The 25,411-nt window shown below is 35.2% G+C and overlaps 1 protein-coding gene across 7 annotated transcripts in view; it reads right to left on the bottom strand.

The window, feature by feature from the left end:
• Window positions 1-1,006: 1,006 nt before the first annotated feature.
• The window catches only part of CEP70 (centrosomal protein 70), a 38,425-nt gene continuing 14,020 nt past the window's right edge, over window positions 1,007-25,411 (bottom strand). For 4 of the 7 annotated variants that reach the window (XM_036746902.1, XM_036746901.1, XM_036746906.1 and 1 more), the window contains 12 exons: window positions 20,724-20,893; window positions 18,646-18,705; window positions 14,678-14,768; window positions 14,507-14,595; window positions 13,920-13,994; window positions 12,074-12,185; window positions 8,347-8,517; window positions 5,940-6,089; window positions 5,631-5,796; window positions 4,867-4,981; window positions 3,507-3,586; window positions 1,007-1,925 (listed from right to left, as the gene is read on the bottom strand). In XM_036746902.1, the coding sequence (XP_036602797.1) occupies window positions 1,864-1,925; window positions 3,507-3,586; window positions 4,867-4,981; window positions 5,631-5,796; window positions 5,940-6,089; window positions 8,347-8,517; window positions 12,074-12,185; window positions 13,920-13,994; window positions 14,507-14,595; window positions 14,678-14,768; window positions 18,646-18,705; window positions 20,724-20,893 (1,341 nt within the window). In that variant the 3' untranslated portion in view covers window positions 1,007-1,863. The remainder of the gene's footprint in view (window positions 1,926-3,506; window positions 3,587-4,866; window positions 4,982-5,630; window positions 5,797-5,939; window positions 6,090-8,346; window positions 8,518-12,073; window positions 12,186-13,919; window positions 13,995-14,506; window positions 14,596-14,677; window positions 14,769-18,645; window positions 18,706-20,723; window positions 20,894-25,411) is intronic. The other 3 variants (XM_036746904.1, XM_036746905.1, XM_036746903.1) reach the window with 3 other exon arrangements.

Genomic DNA, 25,411 nt, shown 5'->3' with positions numbered 1-25,411 from the left:
CTTTGACATTAGGTTCCTTTTAAACCAAGACGGAAAGACCTCCAGACTGATTTCCTGGGGACCTGGAGTCTAGTCTTACCTGTCAAGATAAGTGCTTTTAAATTTTATTTAAAGACAGACTAGTGTAGTGGGTACAGGGTTGGCTTTAAAGCCAGAAAGACCTGGGTTCAAGTCCTACCACATATTGGCTTTGTAACCTTGAGCAAGTCACTTAACTTTCAGTGCTCTAAGCAACTCTCTTAAGACTAAATCACAAAGAAAGTGTTAACCTACCTTGGTGGAAGGAGTTTCTTCATTCAAGGAGTTCTCTATATCAATAAACTCACAAGTCCAATTCCTGTTCCTATCCCTATCCTTAATTCACTATTGGAATTTGGTATTGTTTTATATTGTACTAGGGTTATTAGTTTAAGAAATACAATTTCAGGGACAGAGAACAGTGGTTCAAACTTTTAAGTTTTTTTCTACAGGACTAATTAGACTAGACAACTTAAAAAAATTATCCTAAATACAAAGCTGTTGTGAAGATGTTTACTTGCTATTTCAGTAAAAAATCCTGGCTTGAAGTCAGTTAAAAAATATTTTGATTCATTTCTACAAGGCCACAGACAACAGTGAATATCTGAGCAACAGGTGAAAGGTAATAATTATGCTGGAGCAAGAGCTCCTCTAGATTTTTTTTATCAATCACTTCAGGGTGACAATTAATCTGTGTCTTTACTTGAGTTCGCAAACTGAAGTTTCTTGATTTTTTAAAAAGTCTCTTCCAAGACCTGGTAGATTTTCAAAGCACTGTATTTGGGAGTTCTCACAAGGTCATTTGATCTGGTGGGTACACATTCACATTTCACAGCTTGCCATGGAAAGTGGCTTAACCTGCAAGCTGGAGGCTAATTATAATAGGTACAATTGCAGCCAAGAGAAAACAAACATCATCAGGAGACAACAATGTTTTGATAAACTTTTATAAAATATTTATTTCAGTCACACGTTCTAAAAATATATATATGCACATATATATATATATACGTATATATTACAATTGAGCTCTCAAACACACCCTTTCTCAAGAAAGGTATATAATATATATATACCTCAAGGTAGTTATCATCCTATTTGCTCACCTCTTTTATCCCATCATGGGCAGAAAATTTTAAAAATATTTTTCACTTATGGTCCCTGACCTTTACCCTCCAATTTGACACTGCAACTGCTTCTGCCAACAGCAGATTATCTATATTTAGATAGAACGCTTTGTTCTTGGCATGGCATACAAATGGTTAAATTCAAAGAGCAGCTTACCACTGACTGGGTTAGAGAAAAGAAAGAATTAGGAAGCATTACACCTCATCTACCTTCTCCTAGCTTCTATTTGCAACCCCTTCCCTTTTCTTTCCTCCCCTGAGTTTGTGGGGATATGGAATTGTTCACTCCCCAAACTTATAGAGAAGTGATGTCATCAACGAGTCCAATACTACTTCCCTTGGGCCAGAGATGCTAGAGTTCTAAATTTCAAATCTCAAAGGAAATCTTAAAGGCAAACACCTCCATGCCAACTCTTAACACATCGTTACCCTATTTCCAAAATATAAGCAGCTTTCCTTAAACCTTGTAAGCCAAGAACTGTTGAAGAAAAATTAGAAAATTCAGAGTCCAATTATTCAATCCCCCAAATGATGCTGCATAATTCTGAGAGTGACAAATAATAGAGGATAAAAATATCAAAGACTAACTTTGTAAAGAATGAAGATTAACCATGTCACTGGTGTTCACTCAGGGTGGGAAAAAGAGGTGAATTATACAAGTAAATATAAAATATATTACAGATAAAATTTACATAGTAAAAAGAAGGTTTCATTTTCTTCAGTTTGTAATCAGCTTTAATTTCTTTACTTCAGGAATAATGGCATCCAAGTTGTTGACTTCTGAGGAAAAAAAAAAGAAAAAAGTTGTGAACATTAAAAATATAGTTAACAGTGCCATAATTATTAAGTCTCTTGACCTAAACTGATGAAACTGTTGCATTTACTTCAAGATAGTCTACACTCACACACTATGCCTAGCCCTGACTTTAACCTAAGATCTCATACTTTTGCAAAATAGCCAATCAAAATTAAGAGCACAATCTATGGGCTTGGGACACACGAAACTATAGGACTCAGTCTAAGATTGTGATAGACCTCTTTAGCAGAGTGTTTTTTATCAACTGAGCTACTTGGCCTCAATAGGAAAATGTGACAGGCTCTTTCTGCAGCTGTCATTGGATGGGAAGCCTGTCAGGATGGGACACTGGGCACAGATTGTCCTCTCTCAGTGCCACTACCAAGAGTTAGAGTTAAGGACCAATGCAGGGAGCACCACCATCCCCAAGCCTTCCCTCCATGAGGCCTCCCCACAAACAAGCTCCCTTAGGCAAAATGCCTCCCTCTCTCACTCACGCTAGCTGCTCTGCCTCTCTCTCTCTCTCTCTCTCCCAGCTCTGCCTCACTCTCTCTTCCTGCTCCACCCATTTGGCAAGCTCTTCCCACCACAGGCTCCATGTGACTCAGGCTCAAAGCAGGTCACATAGGCCTATTAATGGATGGGAAAGATCTTCCTATTCCATTAACAGTACACTCTTCAAAAGTACTTAATTTCTCAACTAATCTGTGAACTTGCTTTTATAAGCACACCCAAGCTCTAATTAACTCTCATTCCCATATCTTTCTAAAGGGTGTGCCTTCTTCCAGTGCAGTTTTCTACACGTGTATTCTCAAGAGCTCCTTTAAAAAATAAAAAGCTAGCTAAAAAATAACAATCCTATAATAAGCCTTTTCCAAAATAGTCTTACAAAGTAAGGAATTTTCCAATTCTGAAATGCAATCACATTTCAGTTAAGGGTTTTGTCATTAAACATAATCACAGCAGTCATGGATTTTGAATATGTTTTTATTTACCAAAAGATGTGACTTAAGCCCTGGGTTTGTTATATTCTTAAAGCACAACTGCAACATTACATTTCTTCCTATATATTAAATAATACTAACAACTTTCTCTGGGAGGTGTTAAAAAATGCCATGATGCCTGTTCATATGATACAACCTAAAGCAGATCCCACAAAAGAGACTTCTTCAGATCTTACACTTAATAACAAACAACAAAGTAGCAAAAGTTTCTTGAAATCACAGGTCCTTCTAAAGATAACATCAGAGAAGAAATAATAAGAACACGATGAAAAAATATACTGAATTCACCATTCATTCCTTGTTGAAGTGTCCCAGCCTCCTTTTCCTAGAGATCTATGCTGTTCTACAGAACAACCTAAAGCAACCTGGATTTCAGTCTCATTGTTTCCACAAATGTTGCTAATGAACTACAGGAGGTGAAGTTTTGAAAAATAACTATGTGGAAGGCAACGAACTAATGACATGGAACTCTCTTTTTTCAAGTCATTGATGTTAATCGTTACTGACATTTAATAGTCCATAAATGTTACCCCCACCAAGAAGTTTAAAGCACAATCTTACCTAAAATCTGAAGTAGATCCTGTATAAAAGCCTGAAAGGCTGGGAAAAATTCATCATATTCTTCTAATTTATCGATAATGCTAGAAGGAAAGGTTATAGTTAATTATAACTCAGGATGATTGTATCCAACAGAGTACATGAGGGATTTTTAAAACAGGCAAGAAAAGGAAATCTAAATGATTACCTATTAATTTAAATATAAATTCAGCCTTTATTTACTGCAGCCATTCTTATGTCTGGATCTTGCTCTCTTTTTGTGACACTTTTCTAAGTCAAAATGCTTGTGTTATCTGCTTGGGGACAAGTTACAAAACTAAATTTGTTTAGATTATATTCCCTAAAATTAAACTTCTATTTACCTATGTCCTATAATTTCCCTTTTTCTCTAATGAGTTTTAAAATAGTTTCTTGGTATGCTTTAAGAATTTTATAAAAGTAAGTTCCTCCCATATTTTAGGATTCTAGCCTAAGTATACAATTGTTACTAATCAGTAAAAAGAACACAAAGGAGAAAATACTAAGAGTGGGATTTTTTTCCCTTTAGTCTAACGATTAAAAATTTTAGATCATGCATGAGAAATTTTTAAGTGATATCAGCTCCAACCTTGTTTTTTGAAAAAGGAATACAGGGAAAATGGCTATAGAATTTCAGTGTAAAAATAAAAACATTCCACTCTAGTTATTAGTAACCAATAATCTGGTTAATAATTAATCATTTGATATAGGTTCCTAAATAACTGGAACTAGACAGTTCATTTTAAACTGATAGAGAGGTTTGTATTTTTTGCCATAGACTTTACTGGAAACAGGCTGAAAACAACAACAATGAAGTGTTCCTCACCCACCCTACACAAAAGCAGGCTCCTGAAATCTGTTTCTAGCTTGTAAATGCTTTGCATTCTCCTGCTTCTTAAGGGCATGAGGCTCTTATGTTTTAAAATTGACTTCTTTAAAATAAGGGATTCCTAGAACTCATGAATTCTCAAGTGCAAATTGAAGCATAGTTTTTTCACTTTACTTTTCTTGGCTTTTCTGTGTCTTTTCTTCTGCAATATGGCTAATATGGAAGTATGTTTTGTATGACTTCACAAGTATAATCAATATGCTGCCTACCTTCCAAGGGGTAGAGGAGGGATAGGAGGAAGAGAATTTGGAACTCAAAATTTTTTAAAATGAATGCTAAAAATTTCTTAAAATGTAATTGGGAAATACTTAATGAAATAAATTTTTAAAATATATATTTTTTAAAATAAGGTATTCCAAATAAGGAAGACATGTAACTTATGTGTGTTTAGAATATTTAAATTCCCCCCCTCAAAGCACTTTTACTGCTATTTTTGTAAACATTTAAAATAAATACCTTTGGATGTCCTGGGTTCCCAACACCTGTTGAACATGTTTGGCCACATCTTCATTAATTATTTTACACAATTTCCCAACTGTATTCACCAGGACACTTAGTGATGATGAGTTATCTAGAAGGAGAAACAAATGGAGCTGTTATTTTTGAAAAAGATTTTCCAAACTATAGTATGGAACAGTTTACGTTTCATGTGGTACAGTGGCTGGAACGCTGGACCAGGAGCCAGTTAAGACCTAAGTTCATATCTGACCTCAGATACTTATTAGCTGTGTGACCCTGGGAAAGTCACTTAACCTCTGTTTATATCAGTTTCCATGTCTGTAAAATGGGGATAATAATAGCACCCTACCTCCCAGGGTTGTTAAATGAGATAACAATTGTGAAGTGCTTAGCACAGTGCTGGCACATAGGAAGTGCTATATAAATGTTAGTGATTATTTTACATTATTATTATTATTATTAGTCTCACTGCTGTTTTCTTTTTCACACGGCTAATTTACCTATTTCTTTTTACTTTTCTATTAGCAATTCCTAGATGGGACAAAATCAGGGCCAAAGGGTCACTGAATTCGGAGCTGAAAAGAGACCTAAATGTTAGCTAGTTCAACCCCTTCCTTTATAGTTCCCCCTGAGGCCCAAAGGGATTAAGTAACTTGACCAAGGATACAAAGGTATTAAGTACTAGTGTGTGGGTTCAGACTCCAAAAGCAGGGTTCTTTCTACTACAACATACCACTCTTATTATAGGTGAATATCCTCACCTAGTTCCAGGATCTCATAGATACTTCTCACAGCATTATTCATTTCTCCAAGCCTGGTGTAAACTTCATTCATTCGAGGATAGATTCCAGACACAGATGTTACGTCAAATAATTTTTGGAAGTGATTAACAATTGCTTGTAACGTTTCAGGACATGGCACATCACCCTGCCAAAAAAACAACCAAAAGTAAACATTTCACCTACAATATAAATATAATCATAGCATAGCAAATGTACTATGAAATGATAATGACCCTTTGATTTGGTTACCTTAAAACATTTGTGTTCTAAATACACATTAATGGTTACCTTTTTCTTATGTTCAACTTCTTCCAAAATGGTATCAATGATAAATAGAAGATCTTCTACTTTAATGCCACCTTCACTCTTATCATATTGCTTCACATTATGCCAAGGTAACAACTCCTTAGACAATTTTTCCAGGGATCTATGTAAGTCCTTTATAATAGAAAAAACTACACAGTATTACTGTTTTAAAAACAATTACTATGTTTTCAAAAAACTTAATGCTAGACAACTAACTAGCCAATTTCTACATGAACATACTGTTAAGTAACTGTGATAATAAACAGACTATATGAAGAAAAGAGTGGCAGTAGGGTTTTCAGAAACTCCAGATCCCTCAGGGGGCTAATGGTTTTTAAACAACTTAATATGTGATTTTTCTCTTCCACTAAAATCCTACTACTAAAGTGGCCTAGAGGTAATCCTGCACTCTCACAAGCTATGCCTACAGAATCCAATCTTCAGCTTGTCATTATCTACCTAGAAAGAATTTAATTATGAGCCTTGTAATGAATTCTGTATCTACTGTCTGAAGACCAGTTTAGCTGAATTTAGAGAAACTCTGCAACAGAAGGCTGACCAATGATGATTAATTTTTTTAACTTAAGATTCATTACAATGATCTACTAAGTTATGAGGGGTGTGTTGATCTTCATCAATGAAGAGTGTAGCAATATGATTTCTCTATACATTTCCTATAAAGAAATATAAAGGAAGTATATATACATATATGAAAAAATCTGGCTTTAAATGGTTATAAAACTGTAGTTCACTTTCTTTGTTCTTGACAATCTATGGTTTATAAACTTCATAAAAAGTGCCTAGTTAATACTCAATAGTTTTAACAGATTTTACCTTATAAAAGAACTAGTTAACAAGATAATCTATACATAGTTATCTGAGCCTTGAAATACAATTTTCATCTATTATAACAGGGCTGTCCAACCTTAGGTTTTTATTGAAACAAGAGACAATATATTTTGATTTGACACTTTAGTGAGATCTCCGCAGTAGCTCCGCTTCCTCTACTATAAAGTATTTATGTAAATTTCTATGCTTGTAGGTGGGCTGCATGAATTGCACTGCAGGCCACATCCAGCCTGCCAGCCGCATTTTGGACAGCCCTGTATTATAACAATGGGCATAAAAATTTAGAATTGTAGGAGATGCTAATTAACCAAAAATGATTAATGACCTAAAGACACTGTAATATTATTGATCAATGACCAAATATCTATTGAGCATCTACTATACAATGGATGCTATAAGTGAAGCAAAAAAGGCAGTTGCCACCTTCTCCAGTTTTCATTTATTCTTCACGAGGCCTTCAAGGTAAGACTGGATGGGCACTAGTTGGGCATGATGCTGAGGAATTCTTGATCAGGTATTATTTAGACTAAAGGGTCTGTGAGATCCTGCTCAACTCAGATTCAATGATTCTGCAAACTTCACCTTTCATAGACTTTATCCTTTTTATCTTCCTCACTTTTTAATAAATGAAAGAGCTGAAAGATAAGAGATTTAATGACTTGACTAAAACGGCTGTAGTAGCAAAGTTACTAATATAACCTACCACCCTGTGGATTGTGGATTCTCAGAAATTATAATGATGGTAATTCACTCAACAAACAGAATTCATGTGATAATGCACAAAACACTGTAATAAGCAGTAGGGAAAATACTAAGATTAAAAAAAAAACTCTTGCTCTAAACCTTACAATTTATTCTTTCTACTTTATAAAATTTAGAGAGAAGAGAGACTATATCCAACAATTTTATAATTTTATCCTTTAAACTTAAAAAATAATCTCTCTCTCGCTCTCTCTCTCTCTCTTGCTCTCTCTCTCTCTCTCACACACACACACACACACACACACACACTTTTATAGGCACAAAAGGCATCTAACTACTTATCTGCCAGTCTGAATACCGAATTACTTCAAATGGGAAGGTGCATCAGAAGTAGTAGATTTTGATTTGAATAATATAATTTGGAAAACAGAAAGGGGAACTTCAAAATATAATCAATGGTAGAGGCTAAAACATAAGATAAATGAAGCAAAGGCATACATGGAAGACAGAGAAAAGGTTTCTGGCCTATGTAACAGAGAGGAATACAATAGTAGGCAGGACAATCCAAGCTCTGAAAGTCTTCATTCTTTGCAGGGTTTCTACAAGCAGGATGGCACATGGAGGCAGTGAATAGTAAGGGGATAGTAAGGTTAGCACTAAGGAAGGCACACACTAGGTAAGAATAGTAGAAGACAGAAACATTAAAGATGAAAGATTGGGATCTGAGGTTTTCAGCTTTATAGAAAATGCAGCAAATTAAGCCTCTCTTATTGAAGTCTCTTCTAACAGTTCAGAAGCTCTGACCTTCAAAGGTTGCAAAGAACACATGCTTCCTTACCTTTAGAGCTGTTAGCTGGTCTGCCCACATTTCTATTGTAGGAGGAAGATGATCAAATCCACATTCTTGACTGTTAGCTTTATTATAACTCTGGAAAGGCCCCTTGCTCTGTTTGTATATTCCTATTGGTGCTCTTGGATTACTTATAATTGAGTCAATGCTGGCTAAGATCTTCAAAGCAACAGTAAGAGAATAAAGTCAAAGAATTTAGAAAATGTTTACTTATGTTATTAAAAGTGTAAAAAAGAAGATCAATAATTCAATGTGACATTTTCATAGTACTATAAAATATAAGGCTATCCTCTAAGGAGATCACCACTTATAAGCCATTTGTTTTTATTTTAATCAACAATAAGTACAGAAGTGATAACGAACAGGGTTACTCTTCACAGATTAAGCAACAGAACATAAAAGTAAATAGAATTAGAAATTATTTATGAATGATTTACTACATCATGTTTAAAAATGTTTTATAAACTTAGTAACACTCAAAGAATACAAATAAATAACAAAATAAATAATAAAAGATTAAACTCACTACTGTTTACATTCTAATTTAAAATAATAAGTTTTTTGTCTTTTTTTATATAGCTATAGTCAATATGCATGTTCTTACTCTGTTCGCCTCATTTTGCATCCCCATTGCATGGGGTAAATGATTAGCTCAACTGGTCTCAATTGGCATAGGAAAAGTATTGGCATTGATGGATGAAGCTTCCAACTTTGAGAGGCAGCATGGAGTAGTAAATAGAAAGCTTGCTGATGCATATTTGCTGTGTAACCCAGAACAAGTTGCTCAACCTCTCAATACCCAAGGCAACTCTCTAAGACCATAAATTGTAGAGAAAGTGTCAGCCTGCATTGATAGGAGTCACCTTATGGCCAATGAAAATCACAGGTCCACATCCTGTCCCTTTATAAGATTTCCAAATTTTTAAGTATTTTTGTAGCACAAGAGTATTGTATTCCTTTCTTTTGGACAGAACCTCTGATTTTATTGTTTTGGAGAATCTCACAGTAAAGAAACTCACTCTCAAAATTTGAATGGCCTAGGAACAACTATCGATTAAGCGACTTGCCCAGCATCACAGAGGCAACGCGTCAGGGCCATGACTTGAACTAGCTCTTTCTACTTTACTGCTAACTTTAAGTATATAACTATGCATGTATGCTATGTATCTATACTATATTTACATACCATAATCTATTTAGCCAACACCAACTGCTGAGATACATAAGTAGTTTCAGTCTCAAACCATTACAGTAAAATAGCCATGAATATTTCTGTTTAGATAAGTCTTTTTTTCCTCATTATCATTCAGACACAGCCCTGGCAGTGAAATTACTGGGTCAAAAGTCATGATAGCTTATTAATCTTATAATATGTGGTCAGATTACTTTCTAAAGAGATCACACCACCTACTGCCCTGCCAACAATATAATAGAATGCTTACTTTTTCTTTGGCTTTGACAACACTGAAATTTTATAGCTATTTTATCATTTGATTTAATTGGTATTTCTTCTAACACTGGAAAACTTGAACAGTTTTTTAACAGCAATGGGTATTCTGTTTTTTAAAAACTGTTCATATCCTTTGACCACATCTCCATTAGTGAGTGAATACTGCTCCTATTCCTTACAAATAATGCACATCATAATGTTTTTATTTCGAATATTTTCCCCAATATACTTCTTTGCTTTTCACTTTAAAGTCAGTCCCATCTGTAATCCTGTTATTTCTGCATCCTAATCAAGCATCCATTTCATCTTCAATAATTTCTTCTTTTTGATAAACATCTTTTTTCTTCCCCACAACTGAAAGGAAATATACTATTTATTTTTCTCCTGCTTTTAAAAAGTATATATTTCAATCATTGACGCAAATGAAATTTGTTGTAGATATATGCTATGAGGTTCTAAGCTAAAACCATTTTTTGCCCTCCTACAATCCAATTTTCCCTTGTTTTCTCTAAATAATGACTCCTTTCCTCAGTGTTTTTGAGTCTCGGATGAATCAAACTTACTCTGTTAAATGAAAGGCAGAGTAGTATCATGTCAGTCAGTCAGTCAACTAGCATTCATTAAGCATCTACAACGTGCCAAGCTACTAGTAAGGGACAAAAAGAAAGACCAAAAAAAAAAAATACCCAATCTCTGTTCTCAAGGGGTTCACAGTCTCATAAGACAGAAAACATGCAAACAACTATATACAAACAAGATAGATGTAGGATAAATTGGGGGTAGTCTCTGAGGGAAGGCACTAAGATGAAGGAGGACTGGGAGAAGAATCTTGCAGGAAAGAGGAATTTTATCTGAGTCCTGAAGAAAGCCAGGGAAGCTAGGAGGCAGAGCTGAGAGAGCAGTGCATAGCAGACAGCCAGTGAAAACTCTCAGAGTCAGATAGCGGATAAAATCTTGGTCTTAGAAACAAAACAAATTGTGATCAAGTCTAACACATGCTGACTGTCATCCTAAGCAAATCACTTAACCTCTCAGTGCTTCCAAGCATCTCTCTAAGGCTAGAAGTTGCCCAGTAGGCACCAACCTACATTTGGCAAAGGAAATTTACTCCCTGATGGTTCCTTATACCAATAAAATCATAAGGCTGGTCCAGTCTATTAAATGCATTAAGTTCTATTTCTATGTTCTCCCTTTTTTTATCCAGTATCCATTTTTCTAATTTACAATTGTATTATTCATTTTAAAATCTGCATTTCATCCATTTTATTTTTCACGGGTCCTCCTGATATTCTTGGGTGGCAGGAACCATATCCATCTGGCTAAAAATTTTATCAACTTATCTCACATTAAAATGTTCTACCTGCCAATGCAGCTAAGTAGCCATTAATGAAGGCAGCTCACAAGCTCTAACAATTCATCAACCCATACTCATCCTCTCACAGAGCTAAGTATCCAGGGAGTCTTGTTTAAAGTCAATTAGCATAATGTAACAATGTGGTACACTGCTCAGAAATTGAGGCAAAATTTGTTCATGGCCTATTTATCATTCGCTATAGTCCTCACCCTAGTCCTTATTTTACATATCATGTCTCAAATTATTTCTATGTCCTTACCAAGAGGCCAGCTTTATGGTATGGTAGTAAAAAAATTACTTGCTTCAAACTGCCCATTCTTGTTTAATTTGATTTAAAATGTTTATTAAGCACCTCTTTATGAGAGGCAAAATGGCTGTCCTGGACACAAAAACATATAAGACACTGTCCATGTCACAAAGGAATTAAGAATCAAATTTTTCTTCTTCAGTCATTTCAGTCATGTGCGACTCTTTGTCGACTCTGTGACCCTGTGATTGTTGATTGATATTAAACTCTCATAACATGGCTTTATACTTCTCTCTATTAGAATATAAGCTCCATATAGGCATGTGTATTAAAGCAAAATGGCATCAATCATTTTTGTGTAACAATAACAACTTGCCTTTTACAGTACATCAAGCTTATCTTTTGAACTGAATAAGAAAAAACACTAAGGCTAAAGAAGGTATGAAAGATAAACCTTCTTAATTTTGTCATCTAAGATTAAACTCTTAAAGTGGAAGAGAGAAAGAGGAAAAATTTAGGAACCCCTGTAAAAGAAGAATTGTTGACATCATAGGCAAGGGAAGGAAGGACAGACATACCTATTTCACATGCTCTAAGTTCTGACAGTTATGCAACTGTCACCAATTCACTGAAAACTCAAATGCATTTACTCCCTATTTAGTACCTTGAAGTATTTCTGGTCAAATAGGGCCTGGCGCTGGCTTTCTATTTTGCTGATCTCAGAATCTCTGTTGTCTAAGTTCTCAGATTTGTCTTCTCTGATGAGTTCCTGTAATCTATATAACAACAACAACAACAAATCAGTCCACCCAAAATTCTTTTAGAGGACAATTAGCTATAAAATACCAAGGTCTCTAGGAAATAAAACAATAATCAGATCAGACCTGTATCACTTAGTATGATTTAAAGTAAAACTTTACCCCCAAAATATGAATCTCACCACTTGTGATGTCTATGACATGTCAGATGCCAAAGATGTTTTTCTTTAATAACTCCCTTATAAAATGCAAATACTCCTGAGAAGGCCATATGTTAAACAGATAGGTTGGACAACTTGATTTGTAATCACAGAATCTTAAGAGACAGAAAGACACTTGATAAGTCATCTAGTTCAATCTCCCTCTCTAATACAGGAATAACCTCTACTACATCTCCAAAAGACACTTCTCCAACCGCTACTTAAAAGTTTCCAGTGACATAACTCATTACTTTCAGAGGCATGCCATTCCACTGTTGAAGAGCTCTTAAAAGTTATAATGTTCTTATTTTTATTGTCCTGAGCATAGTTTTTTCTTTAAAAAAATTAGTTTTATTGATGTCTTTTGTTTTTATATCAGTCATTCCCCAATATGCCCCCTCACATACATACACCCAATGACCCCTTCCTCAGAACAACGAAAAATAGATACGAAAGACACAGTAACAACATCTGACAATATATGCGACATTTTGCATCCACTCTAACAGATGGAAGAAGATGTTTCTTCATCTGATTGTTCTCTGGGGCCAAGATTGGATGGTACAATTACTCAGCTTCCTTTTAACACTTTTTCATTTACATTACTGGAGTCGATTTTGCTTACTTCACTCTGTATCCACTCATACATGTCTACCTACGTTTCTCTGAATTCCTCATGTTCATCATTTCTTACAGTGCTATAATATTCCATTATATTTATAGATCATGATTTGTTCAACCTTTTCAATGATGCCATACACTGGTGCCAGTTTTTTGCTACTACAAGCTAAGTTGCATTTTTTTGATATTTGAAAGTTTCAGCACTTTCCTTTAATCTTTAACAATTTTAGACAGAATAACTGGAAACGTTTACTGGAGGTGGGAATTTCTGCTGGGCATTGGAAAAATTGTAGGATTTACTTAGCCAATCAGGTAGTCAATAAACATTTACTATGTGCCAGGTACCATGTTAAGCACTGGGGATACAAAGGTAAAAGCAATGTCCCTGATCTCAAGGAGTTCACATTCTACCAGAGAGACAACATGTAAGTAATTATGTACATACAAAATACAGACAGAGTAGATGGAGGGTAATCTCAGAGAGAAGGCGCTACTGAGGATTGGAAGTAATAGAAAAAGTCTTTCTGCAGAAGGTGGGATTTAAACCGAGCACTGAATGAAGTTAGAAAAGCTAAGAGGTGGAGGTGTTACAGGAGAATATTCCAGGCATGTGCTAATACCGGGGCAAAGGGATGGAATGGGGACATGGAGTGTCATATTCAAGCAGGCATACCTTAAAAGTGAATATGGTCTCTTTAACAACCATAATTATCACTCCTAATACCACCAACTCCAACTAAAAAAAATTATGTGGCCAACATAACCTCTGTTTAATGTCATTTGTAACCCATCTACATATTTCAAATGTAAGCTGGTACATCTAATATGAAATCATGTAGCTGCATTAGGTAAACAGATAAGTAATACTAAATGGTAAAATAAAGCAAAACAAAAACAACATAATAAATATGTTTAAGTAAAATATAATTACTTTATGTTTTTCTTAAGTGCCTTCTCCAGTTTCTTCACCTGTTGTTTATAAAGTCTTAAATCATGCGATGAGGGCCTATTAAAAATAAATTGTTAAATATATTCAATTTTGCTAAACTAAGAAAACTAAAAAGATCAAGCCTAATAAAGTATTCCCTAAATGCAACAGAATGTATACTAATAAAAGTCACTTATAATGAAAAATAAATTTACATTTGCTCAAGATAGAATACCATGTTGATGTTCAGAGGGGATCCAATGCGGGAAGTCATAGCGTGTAAATATTAGTAGCCTATCACAGCTGATAGGAGGATATCTCAAGTATCATTTATCCAATATCCATACTTGATCTCACCTATTTCTCCACTTTCGCTGTGCCGGGCTCCGTGCTAGGCACTGGAGGTACTAACTCTCTCTCTCTCTCCTCTTCAAGTTCTGTCCTTTTCAGTGTGGATGCCTTTGTCGTTACTTCCCCTTCCCCGAATCTGAGCCCTTGTTTCCCTGAGACACCAACAGGATCTAGGGTTGGGACGGCAGAAGAGGGAACACTCAACAGATTCCAAATTTGATGACTTACACTTTTCTCACCTGCTTTCTAAATCTTTGCGGAGATTCTGATTTTCACATGAAAGTTTATCATTCTTGGCTTTAACATCTCTAAGTTGATTCTGGAATGACTATCAAAGAGAGACAATACATTATTGTGAATTATTACCTAACATTTAAAGTAAATTTTCATTAGTCATGAACTCCCCGTACCATGAGAAGGCTTTTATAATTTGGTGTGCCATCCAGATCTGCAAAGTCCTCTTTTCCTTCTTCTTCGGTATCTGTATCTTCTTTATAGTGCCTATGAAACAAAAGGTATGTCTCTTCTGAAAATTCTTCATGTACAAAGGTGTAATTTTACTGATAAAAATCAAACCAATTAAATAACAGCTCAATATCTTCAATGCAAATGAAAATTAATTTTCAAAAAAAAAATCATTTTCCAGTTGCTCCTGTTTGAGAGTGAATAGATTGGCTTTCTAATGGAGAGTTGTTACACTGTTATTTCCTTCCATGCCTTAATTCATTAAGACAAACAGCCAAACTCTTCTGGTTGACCAACAGCACCCTCAAACTAAATAGCTAAAGCCTGCTCAACGATAAAAGATCAAGTTAAATACCATACTGATACCCTGCTCTCATGATTTTTAAACTCTCAATATCCTTACAGCTATATTTTGTCAATTAAGATGCATAGTAAATTGTAATGTATTAAGACAGATGTCTTCAAATGTGTGCCTTCTAAACATAACCTGTTTAGCTTTGCCAAAATCTTTACAGGTTCTTAAGTTGTAGGAGTCTGCGTCTATGCAGGGCCTGTGTCCCTTTGCTTCCACTATGATATGGGGTTCTTATTGTTCAATACTCCTCCACATTTTGCCCTTCTCCTCCACTGGCATGTGGAAAGCTCAGTAGATCCAACAATGATATCAGCACTTCTAACATTATGAGTAGCAATAAAGGTGCATATCAGAGAAATTCTGCCTTAACTTTAACCAGGTAGATTTTCCAATTTTTCCTTGATTTAAATGTCATATCCATAGAGAAGCGAGTCAGAGGAGAGTGACAGAGGAACCCTGCCTCTCCTCCTAGACACCACTCCTTTTACTCCTTTTTATTCCTAAAACAATATTTTGAATATTATTTCCATCAAGTGGATAGCACAGAATCTAACAACTATTCTACTGAATACATTTTCTGTTAAGATATGTCTATGCCATCTCAGAATAAATTCCTGTTATTTTTCCAACTCTTTAATTTGTTTAATCCTAACGGATCAAGGAAATACTAGTACAAACATTAGCAGCCCATCACATATAATACCTTTTGTCTTCAACAGGTAAAAACTAGGCAAAGTGACACTGATATGCAATCATTTTACATTCTTTTTTTCTCTGTCTTCCTAAGCTACTAACATAACTTCCCAGAACTTCAAAAAAGCTGGGTAGCCCTGTGCTGACAACGTCTATTGCCTCATCTATTATTTCTGTACTTTTCCTCAGGTGGTCCCTCAGACCTAAACCAAAGGTTCCTTTCCTCTTGGTGGCCAAATTCTACCTACTTTTATATTTATCTATCAGGAGCATTCAGATGAAGCTACTCTAAAGTTCTATAAATTTGATATCTCTCAAAGAGATTCTATATCTCCAAGGATCAGTGACAAAAAAAAATCTTGACTTCCCTAGTTCTGTTAACGGTACTGCCATTCTCTCAATTAACAAAGCTCAAAACTTGAGAGTTGTCTTTTATTCTTCCCCATCCCTTACTCAGCATACTAAATCAATTACCAGTTACTGTTGGAATAGTCCTTCAAAATGTCTTTTAATTACATCCTTTTATCTCCATCTTCACTGCTGCCACCAACCTGTTTAAGCCTTTATTACCTCAGCACAGACTATTTCAATAGCCTCTTAACTGGTCTCCCTAATTAGCATTTCTTCCCAAAACCTGCATATCACTATTGTTCTGATACTTTAATGGATCCATGATTATCATCAGTGTGGGTGTGCCATCCTTTGGTGCTGATTACAATCCATCCACACCTTCTGATCCTGTGCAATTTTTGTCCATGTCTTCCTATAAATCTCCTACAGAGGATCAACCCAATGTGCTAGAAAGGTTCCTTTGGTTAAAGCTTGTTGTTGTTATTCGGTCATTTTCAGTCACGTCTGATGCTTCATGACCCCATTTGGGGTTTTCTTGGCAAAGATACTGGAGTGCTTTGCCATTTCCTTCTCTAGCTCATTTTTACAGATGAGGAAACTGAGGCAAACCAGATTAAGTGACTTGCCCAGGGTCACAGAGCTAGTAAGGGTCTGAGGCTGGATTTAAACTCAGGTCTTCCTGATTCCAGGCCTGTTGCTCTATCCACTATGCCACCTAGATCTAAGATTCATCAACTCCTTTTACACTCACATTTCCTTCATGATGATTTATGATATATCTCATAAGCAAGTTATATTGGTGACAAGCTGAAGCACACATGTCAAGTATGTGTCTTTCTTCCATTACCCTTTAGTTTACCTGATATTATGATTCTTCTGAGATTGCAGGATTTCTTAATTCATAGTCATATGGTATGACTGAGAGAATATTGGTGCTCAAAAGAAGAGCTTAAGGTGGAGATCACTGAAAGCACTGTATTTTCCCCACTACAATCTAGCCCAATTTTCTATTCTTTTCTATTCTCAATCCAGTTCATTATCTGCCTAAAGTGCCTATCTAACACACACAGTCATGCCAGATTAGTCTTCCTAAAACATTTTCTCATGTTACTATTCAGTTGTTTTCAAGCCATGTCCAACTCTTTGTGATCCCATGGAGTTTTCTTGGCAAAGGTACTGAAGTAGTTTGCCATTTCCTTTTCCAGCTCATTTTACAGATGATGAAACTGAGGCAAACCAGGTTAAGTGACTCCTCAAAAATCTTTATAGTGGTTCCTGACCATCAAGTTCTTACCCCCACCTACATTTCTTATTTTATCTCCCAGGTCTTTCCTTTATTCCAACTAATGTGGTTTATTCCCTGGCCTTTTGCCTTCCCATTCCCCTTATGGCTATATTGTTCAAAGCCAAACCCTTATAATGGCCTTCCTCTCCACCTCCTCTACATCCTTCAAGATCTAGTTCAAATCTTCATAAAACCTTCCCTGCCTACTCCAGCCCAGAATGACCTCTCCCTCTGAACATACTGGCTGTGCCATTCATTTAGCTGTTGTGTGGCATCTTTTCCATTGTTTTTTTTAATCATGTACTGCAACTGTTTAAACATTTTTCACAAGTTTTTGTCTTGTTTCCCCAAGTATATTCTAAACTCCATAAGAATCTTATACTTCTTTGTATCTACTATTGCCACCTTGCACACATCACTATATACACACTAAAAGTGCAAATGAAGATATCTGATACAACATGACTTCAGAAGCGATACAGTTTTCTTGGTCAGATGATACAAGTAGTCACAACCACCATTACTGTTTTCTAAGCACCCAACCAGGTGTCAAGTGAAACCTCTACCACCAGGCAGTTCAGACAAGTCACGAAATCAAACCTCTAATTTTAACATTTTAAAAAACAGAAAATCATACTATGGGCATATAATAATACTTGTAAAGTGCACTGATGCCCTCACATTACAGGCACTTTATGGGATACTGGCCTCCAAATAGAACAGACCCATCTCCTTAGACTATTTTTGCCTTACTTTAGGTGCTCTAAGTTGGAAAAATACCTATTCTTTGGGCTCATTCCTTAATGAGAGATAACAATTGTGTTCATATCTGCAAACCTGATTTTTCATTTTTCACTTTTTAGTTTTATCTTTATATGATACCTGTTGTATCCTTATTAGGCATTTTGTTAAACGCCCAGTTTAGAGCTATACATATAATAAACACTGAATAAAGATTGACTGAGTATAAATATTGAAATGAATGCAACTGTGATGAAATCCAACAAACAAAAAAGAAAAGACTGTTACTATTAGCAATAGACTAGTGGTTTACCAAGTATACAAAACTTAACATTACTGCACGAGGCCACTCTAAGTATCTTCAAGAACCTTATTTGTGGTGTCAAATGTTAGTCAATTTCCAAAACAAAATTTCATAAGACAGCATGAACATTTAAGCAACCACTTAGTACCTAATATTTTTTTCTTAAAATTGGATTTAATTCTACCTTAGTTCCTTTTGAATTTTCCTAATTTTGGATTCATAATAATCAATCAGGATAAGCAATCTGAAAAAAATAAAATACATTCAAAGTTTTCCTGAATGCCACATTACAATATGATTTTTGGTATGATTTCAAAATTCAGTAATAATTTTGTTAACAAAAGAACATGACAGTTTGTTCTATTTAATGTCTCATTTCCACAGCAATGTTACATGACAATTCACAGTTTATATATTAAGACCAATACAGAATTTAAAAAAAGCCAGAAGCCTTTTTTAGACTTTTTCTAATCAGGTTAACCTAAATCTTAAAGAAATAATGCCCATCACTTTTAATTTCACGATCACTAATGTAATTCCTAGTGTCAATTTTTCTAATGTTGAAGACATGAAATAACATGATACTTCTGATATAGAATATTGCTGAAATGAGGCAAAGGAAAGAGTCATTTGCCTTGTTTTTATCTTTTATATAAGACAAGCCCTTCTCAACTGTTCAAAAAATTTACCAGGTATTTACCAGTGCAACATTGCCAATTAAGATTTAAGAGGTTTAAATAAATTGTCAAATAAACTATCACTTACCAATTTGTCAAAATACTTTAACAAACCTATAAATTTTATATCCTTTAAATGGAAATGATTAATCTTTTCTAGACACATTAAGAAAAGGTTGACAATACAACAGTATCACTTCCATAATTCATTAATAAAAAGTAGTCTTGTGTGTCACCATTTTTAATCTAGAAATACAAAGCCATTGAAATTGAAACATGTCTTAGAAACCTCAAACCTTGATGTTAGAGCTACAATAGTCATTAATAAGACCCTAGAAACATGACAATTATCCTTATCGATCTTGGTGCCAGAGAATAGATAATGAAACATCCCTACTACTGGTATAAACACTGGGGACTATGGGTACAGAACATGCATACCCTGTTGGTTTTAGGTTTTTCTTTGTTACAAGGGAGAGTTCAATGAGACAGGGTGTAGAGAACAAGGTCATGGAGACTAAGTGGAGGAACATTTATTTGTAGATGACTATGATGAAAAATAAAAGGCACTAATAAAGCTTATTTGAAATAAAAAAAATTTAATTTAGAAGTCAAAAATTATATTCTGAACAAGTTCACCATACAATATGAAGCTTAAATGTCTCAAATTATTCTCTTTATTATTTATCAAATTTAAACTTTTATTTTTTATTTAAATTCTAGAGATTATAATGCTCTACATTAGAGAGAAGAAACTTCTCACCAAAGTAGGAAATGTAATCCTCAATTCAGTTTCACTTAGCACAACTTAATGCCTATAAAATTGTGGGCTAGACGCTTAAAAATTCTCTTATCAGAAAAGGAAAGTTTCTGACAGGACCACGAATTTTTCCAAATGCAATATAACCCAGAGCAGTCGAGAGAGGGTAGAAGGTGAAGGGCAGAGGGGGGAAGTTGATCGATGAGGATTCACTGTACATCTGGCTGCCAGAATGGAGATTTTTGACCCTCTCCAAGTAGGAAGGGAAGATGGCACCAAAAGGCCAGACCCTAAAAAGTAGGGTCTATATAAAATGAACAAGGAGGAAATGTTGGCCTTTCCCCAGAACCCAGGTACTCTCTCCCTATCTTTCTTTCTTGTTCTCACTGTCTTCTTTAATCTCCTAGTGTTCCTTTATTTTTACTCATCTTTTTTTCATCCCTGTTTTCATTCTCCTTTCTCTCAATATTGATTATTTTGTCTTGCTACCACTATTATTTTTTGCTGTTTCTTTTGCTGAATAAAATGTGTTTCAGGTTCTTACTTTAAAAGCCAGATGTGCTGAATATTTTATATTTACCTCTCGCTTTCAAAAAACTCTAATTTCAGTTTTCATTACAAATGGTCTTGGCCTGATTTTTTTTCCCAGTGATCCTTGAAAGAGAAAGAAAACTCTTCTGCTCAATATTAACAGGTAAACCAATTCACTTAATAGCTATCTGAAATGAAATTTTAAAAATCAAAATAGACCAAAATTCAAATCAAAGTAGATTTTAAAAATCATAGTAAGTGTGACTACATATTAATTTAACTAGAAAACTTTACTGTTTATCCATGACAGTCTGCGTTGCTTGTCTGCAAAGCCGGTTAAAAACTCTTTTCTGAGAGGCAACACGAAATTCTTCCTCTTTCTGTAATTTGTGAATTTCCTTCTGCAAACGAGAAAGAGTTTTTTGTTGCTCCATCCATTTTTGTTCACACTGATGGTATTTTGCCTGTACAATGAAACCAAACCAAACCAACAATTATGGCATGTAAGTGAGATAAGTGTTTGCAGACTGGTGTTTTCCAAAGACACCATTTACACAGTTAATACCACCCACCTCCTCTGCATATGTCTGTTGCTAACCTATCTTCAACTATAAAAACGCAAAACGGTTAATTACATATTCTTGTCAAGAAGTTTTTTTTTGGTTTAAAATACAATTCAAGTAACAAAATGATAACAAGAAAACACATGAAATATTTTACAGGAGAGAAGGACCAGGAAAGAGGGGTAGGGAGTAAGGGTGTGGTGCTCAGGCCCATGGATGGGAAGAAGTTAACAGTATCTACAATAACCTAGTTAACTTAATCGTAGTTTTTAGGAATGTATCACATTATTATTCATAACCATTTTATCTCAAAGAGTGGCAATCAAGATAATGGGAGTCCTTTTCCTTAAGGAACAGAAAAACAGGATTCATTGGACACTCATAAGAGGAGAGCCACAAGAATACCATAAGAATGGCAGGCTGGCAGATTCCAGGTCAAAGAAATCCGAGGATAATAATAATATGTAGCACTTATATAGCACTTTAAGGTTTGCAAAACAATTTATATATTATATCATATGGTCTTCCGAACAATCTTGGGAGGTAGAAATTATTATTTTTTCCATTTTAGAGATGAGGAAGCTGAGGCAAAGAGAGATTTGCCCAGGGTCACATAGCTTAGTGAGTTGTCTGAGGCTGACTCTGAACTTGCCACCTAACTGCTCAGGAGTACTGCTAATACTAGAATGATTTAGAGGTTTCCAACACAGATTGGAGGAACACTCAGGATCCAAGATATTGAACTAGAGGAATCCTCTCAGAGGTCACCTAATATATAAAGTTGAGGAAATTGAGGCTCAAGGAATTTAAGGGACTTGCCCAAGATTGCATGGGATTGCAATATAAAGAATTACTGGTTAGAAGACTATGTGGCAGAAGGTGGCTGGAGGAGGATTTGAACTGAATAAGCACAAAGTAATTATAAAGGTGACTAGGAAAGGACTGGAATTGTAAAGAAGGCCAGAAGTTGAATTTGGGAAAATATAAGGAAAAGCTGAAGAAGCATGAGTTGATCTGAAGGAGGAGGAGAAGGACTTAATTTCAAAAATGGTTTAATATGAAAAAGAAATGCTGAAAAGTAGCTGAAGAAGAGACAGACTTAAGAAGGGGATTAATAAGACAGGGTAAGTAACAAAAACTGGTGACACAAGAGGAAAATAAGCATAGCTGTCACACTGTTGGGAACTTCTAAAGAGAATGTCGAGATGTTAATGGGAAGAGTTGTAATCACCCACAAGCAGTTTACATGGAGTGATATCAGTTCCATCATATGTGGACAGAAGGGGAAATTTTACAGTGTCTTGCAATAAGTGTGCAATTTCCGTATCTCTGACACAGCCAATAAGGACGTACAGGGCAGTCACTCTAGAACCAACTCAGATTTTTAAGACATGTATACAGAAGATGGAAGGAAGGACAGATAATAGGTTGTAAAGATGAACGTGTGGAAGAGTAATATAAGAATAACGATAACATCAGGAGTGCTAAAGCTCAGAATGAGCCGAGACCAGCTGAAGACAAAAAGGATTCTTTTTTTAAAGCTATAATATGGACAAGGATGGGACAATGATAACTAACCAGAAAGGTTCTGCAGAACTGCTCAATTCTTCTTTTGTTTCTGCTTTTTTTGCCAAAGACATCTCTGGACTAGAAAGAATAGAATAAAATGGCTAATTGAGAATTTATAACTAAGTTAAGCAAGGAAACAGCAAGAAAGTACTCCGCTGTCCCTACGAATTTCAACTTTCTGAGTACTGAAAAGACTGGCAAATATTACTGCTGAGCCACTGGTGACATCTGAAAGATTGTGAAAAATGGGAAAGAAGCCATGGACATAAAGAAGGACAAATACCATAACCTACAAAAGAGGGAAGAGAAGTAAGCTAGCAATCTTAACTTGTATTCCTGTGGAATTTAACATATGCTTTATAAAAGAAGGGATAGAGGCAATCACAAAATAATAAAATGGGTAATTTTAACTGCATGAAATTAAAATCTTTTGCACAAATAAAAATTTTTAAAAAACAGAATAAAAATGGAAGTGGTTTATTGGAGAGGAGGGGAAATTTTTATTAAATATCTCTGAGAGGTACCTAATATGAAAAGTACATAGGAAACTAATGTCAACATGACTAAAACACATTCCTCGGTGCATAAGTAAGTCAAAGCATATGAAGAAACAGTTCTCAAAACAACAACTGAAAACCATTAACAACCATATGAAAGAACTCTCAAAATCACTAATAAGAATAAAAATGCAAATCAAAACAAACAACTAAAGTTTTCACCTCATACCCAGCAAACTGACAAAGATGACAAATGATAGTACTGGTCAATGCTGGCAGGTTTGTGGAAAGACATGCACTCAATAACATTGTTGAGGGAGTCGTGAACTGGACTGACTAGTCTAGGAAGCAGTTATGCTTCCTAGGAGTTATGCTATGAAGAAATTAAAATATCCATACCTTTTGTCCCAGGTATCCCACTGCTAGATATTATCAAAGAAGTCAGTGGGGAAAAAAAGGTTCTCATATACACCAAATATTTACGGTACCACTTTCTATAGTAGCAACAAACTGGAAACAAAGTAGATGCCTACTGACTGGGGAATGTCTAAACAAGTTGCACTACACTGGTATAACAGTATATTACTGCACTACAAGAAATGATGAATATGATGAATACAGAGAAGAATGGGAAGACATGAAATGATACAAAGGTAGCAGGAAAACAATATACACAATGACTACAATAAAGTAAATGGAAAGAATACCAACAGAAGAAACTGAATTCTGTGAAATTATAATGACTAAACATCCCTAATCAATTAACAATTAACAGCAAACATTAATTAAGGTGCTACTTATTATATGCCAACTCTCACAGAGCTTATATTCTGACCACAAAGAAGAGATGTGAGAATATTTCCTCCCTTCTTGGAAGAGGCAGAAGACAATGAGTTTGGAACATTGTAAACCACACCAGACTTTGATGAAACACTGGTTGGTTTTGCTGAACTCCTTTTTTATCCTTTGTCCTATGGAAAGATTTACTGGAAAAGGGGAAAAGAGGGATATATTGGGAAATGTAGGTGTGCAAAAACATCCTCAGCATCAACAGCAAGCATTTATTAAGCACTTATGTGCCAGACACTGTGCTAAGCACTAGGGATACAAAATGAGGCAAAAACATGGCCCTAGCTGACAAAGAGCTCACATTCTAATGGCAAAGATGACATGCAAACAATAATGTACATACAAAATATATAGTATGAATGGGAGATGAGTTCAGATGGAAGGCATTAGCAGTAGGGAGAAGTGTAAAAGACCTCTTGAAGTAGTTGTAATTTGAGCTGAGAATTTTTTTTTAATTCTCAAAATAAAATAATACAATTTTTTTCAAAAGTTTTTTTAAAAAAATGAACAGTGTCCATAACAGGGAAAATGATCATTAAGCCATTTTCAGCTCTCATAAGTTCTGTTTTCACTTTGAGGACCAAGTTTTAAAGGAGACATTGACAAACAAGAACACCCAGAGGAAGACAACAAGGATGACAAGAGAACAGCAGGCTATGCCATAGAAAACTGCCTAAAGGAAACAGGGGTATTTAGTCTGAAGAGGAGAAAATTTAAGGACATGAGAGTTGCCACCAGATATCTGAACAGCTGTCAGGAGAAACAGGGATTAGACTCATTCTGCTTCGTTCCCAGAAGGCAGAAATAGGAGCAATGGGTGGAAGCTCCAGAAAAGAAGATTTTTAACCAGATATAGGGGGAAGTTTCCTAATTGTTATATCTGTCCAAAAAATCTAGAAAGGGGTCTCAGGAGGTGGTGGGTTCCTCATCACTGAAGGTCATAAAGCAAAGGCAGGATATACACTTGTCAGGAAAGGTAAGAGGGGAATTTCTGCTTACAGAGGAAAGGTAAGAAGAGAATTTCTGCTCAGAGATAAAATGGGTTAAATGACCTATAAGGTCCTATCTTCTTATTCTATGATTATAGGGTTAAGAAAATACTGGGCAAGTATGTATGAAAAGAGTGTACAGGACACTGGAACTCTTTTTTGAAATACTAATGATAAATGAGAGCAATCCTATATTAAGGCAGATAAAATATCCACCCTTTTCAAAAGTGGGATATAAAATATAACTGACCAAATGAAACCAACATGAAACAATAAAAATAGATTGGCAAACAGCATTTGCTTCCTTTTCATCTCAATGATCAAAGGAAAACATAGTTCCTCCCCTTTAAAAAAAAATCCTTTTTTTCATTCAAAAGGTAAAAGCACAAACCTTTTAACCTATATGTTTAAAAACTTGTAGTAATGAAAATGACTGAAATTCGAACTTCTATATAGATTAGAAATTCCGTCAACATTAGCAGAATTGATCTTTAAAATTCATTAAGTTATACCTA

This window comes from Trichosurus vulpecula, chromosome 2, assembly GCF_011100635.1.
Source record: "Trichosurus vulpecula isolate mTriVul1 chromosome 2, mTriVul1.pri, whole genome shotgun sequence".
Classification (NCBI taxonomy): Eukaryota; Metazoa; Chordata; class Mammalia; order Diprotodontia; family Phalangeridae; genus Trichosurus; species Trichosurus vulpecula.
This window is presented reverse-complemented; position numbering and strand designations above follow the sequence as displayed.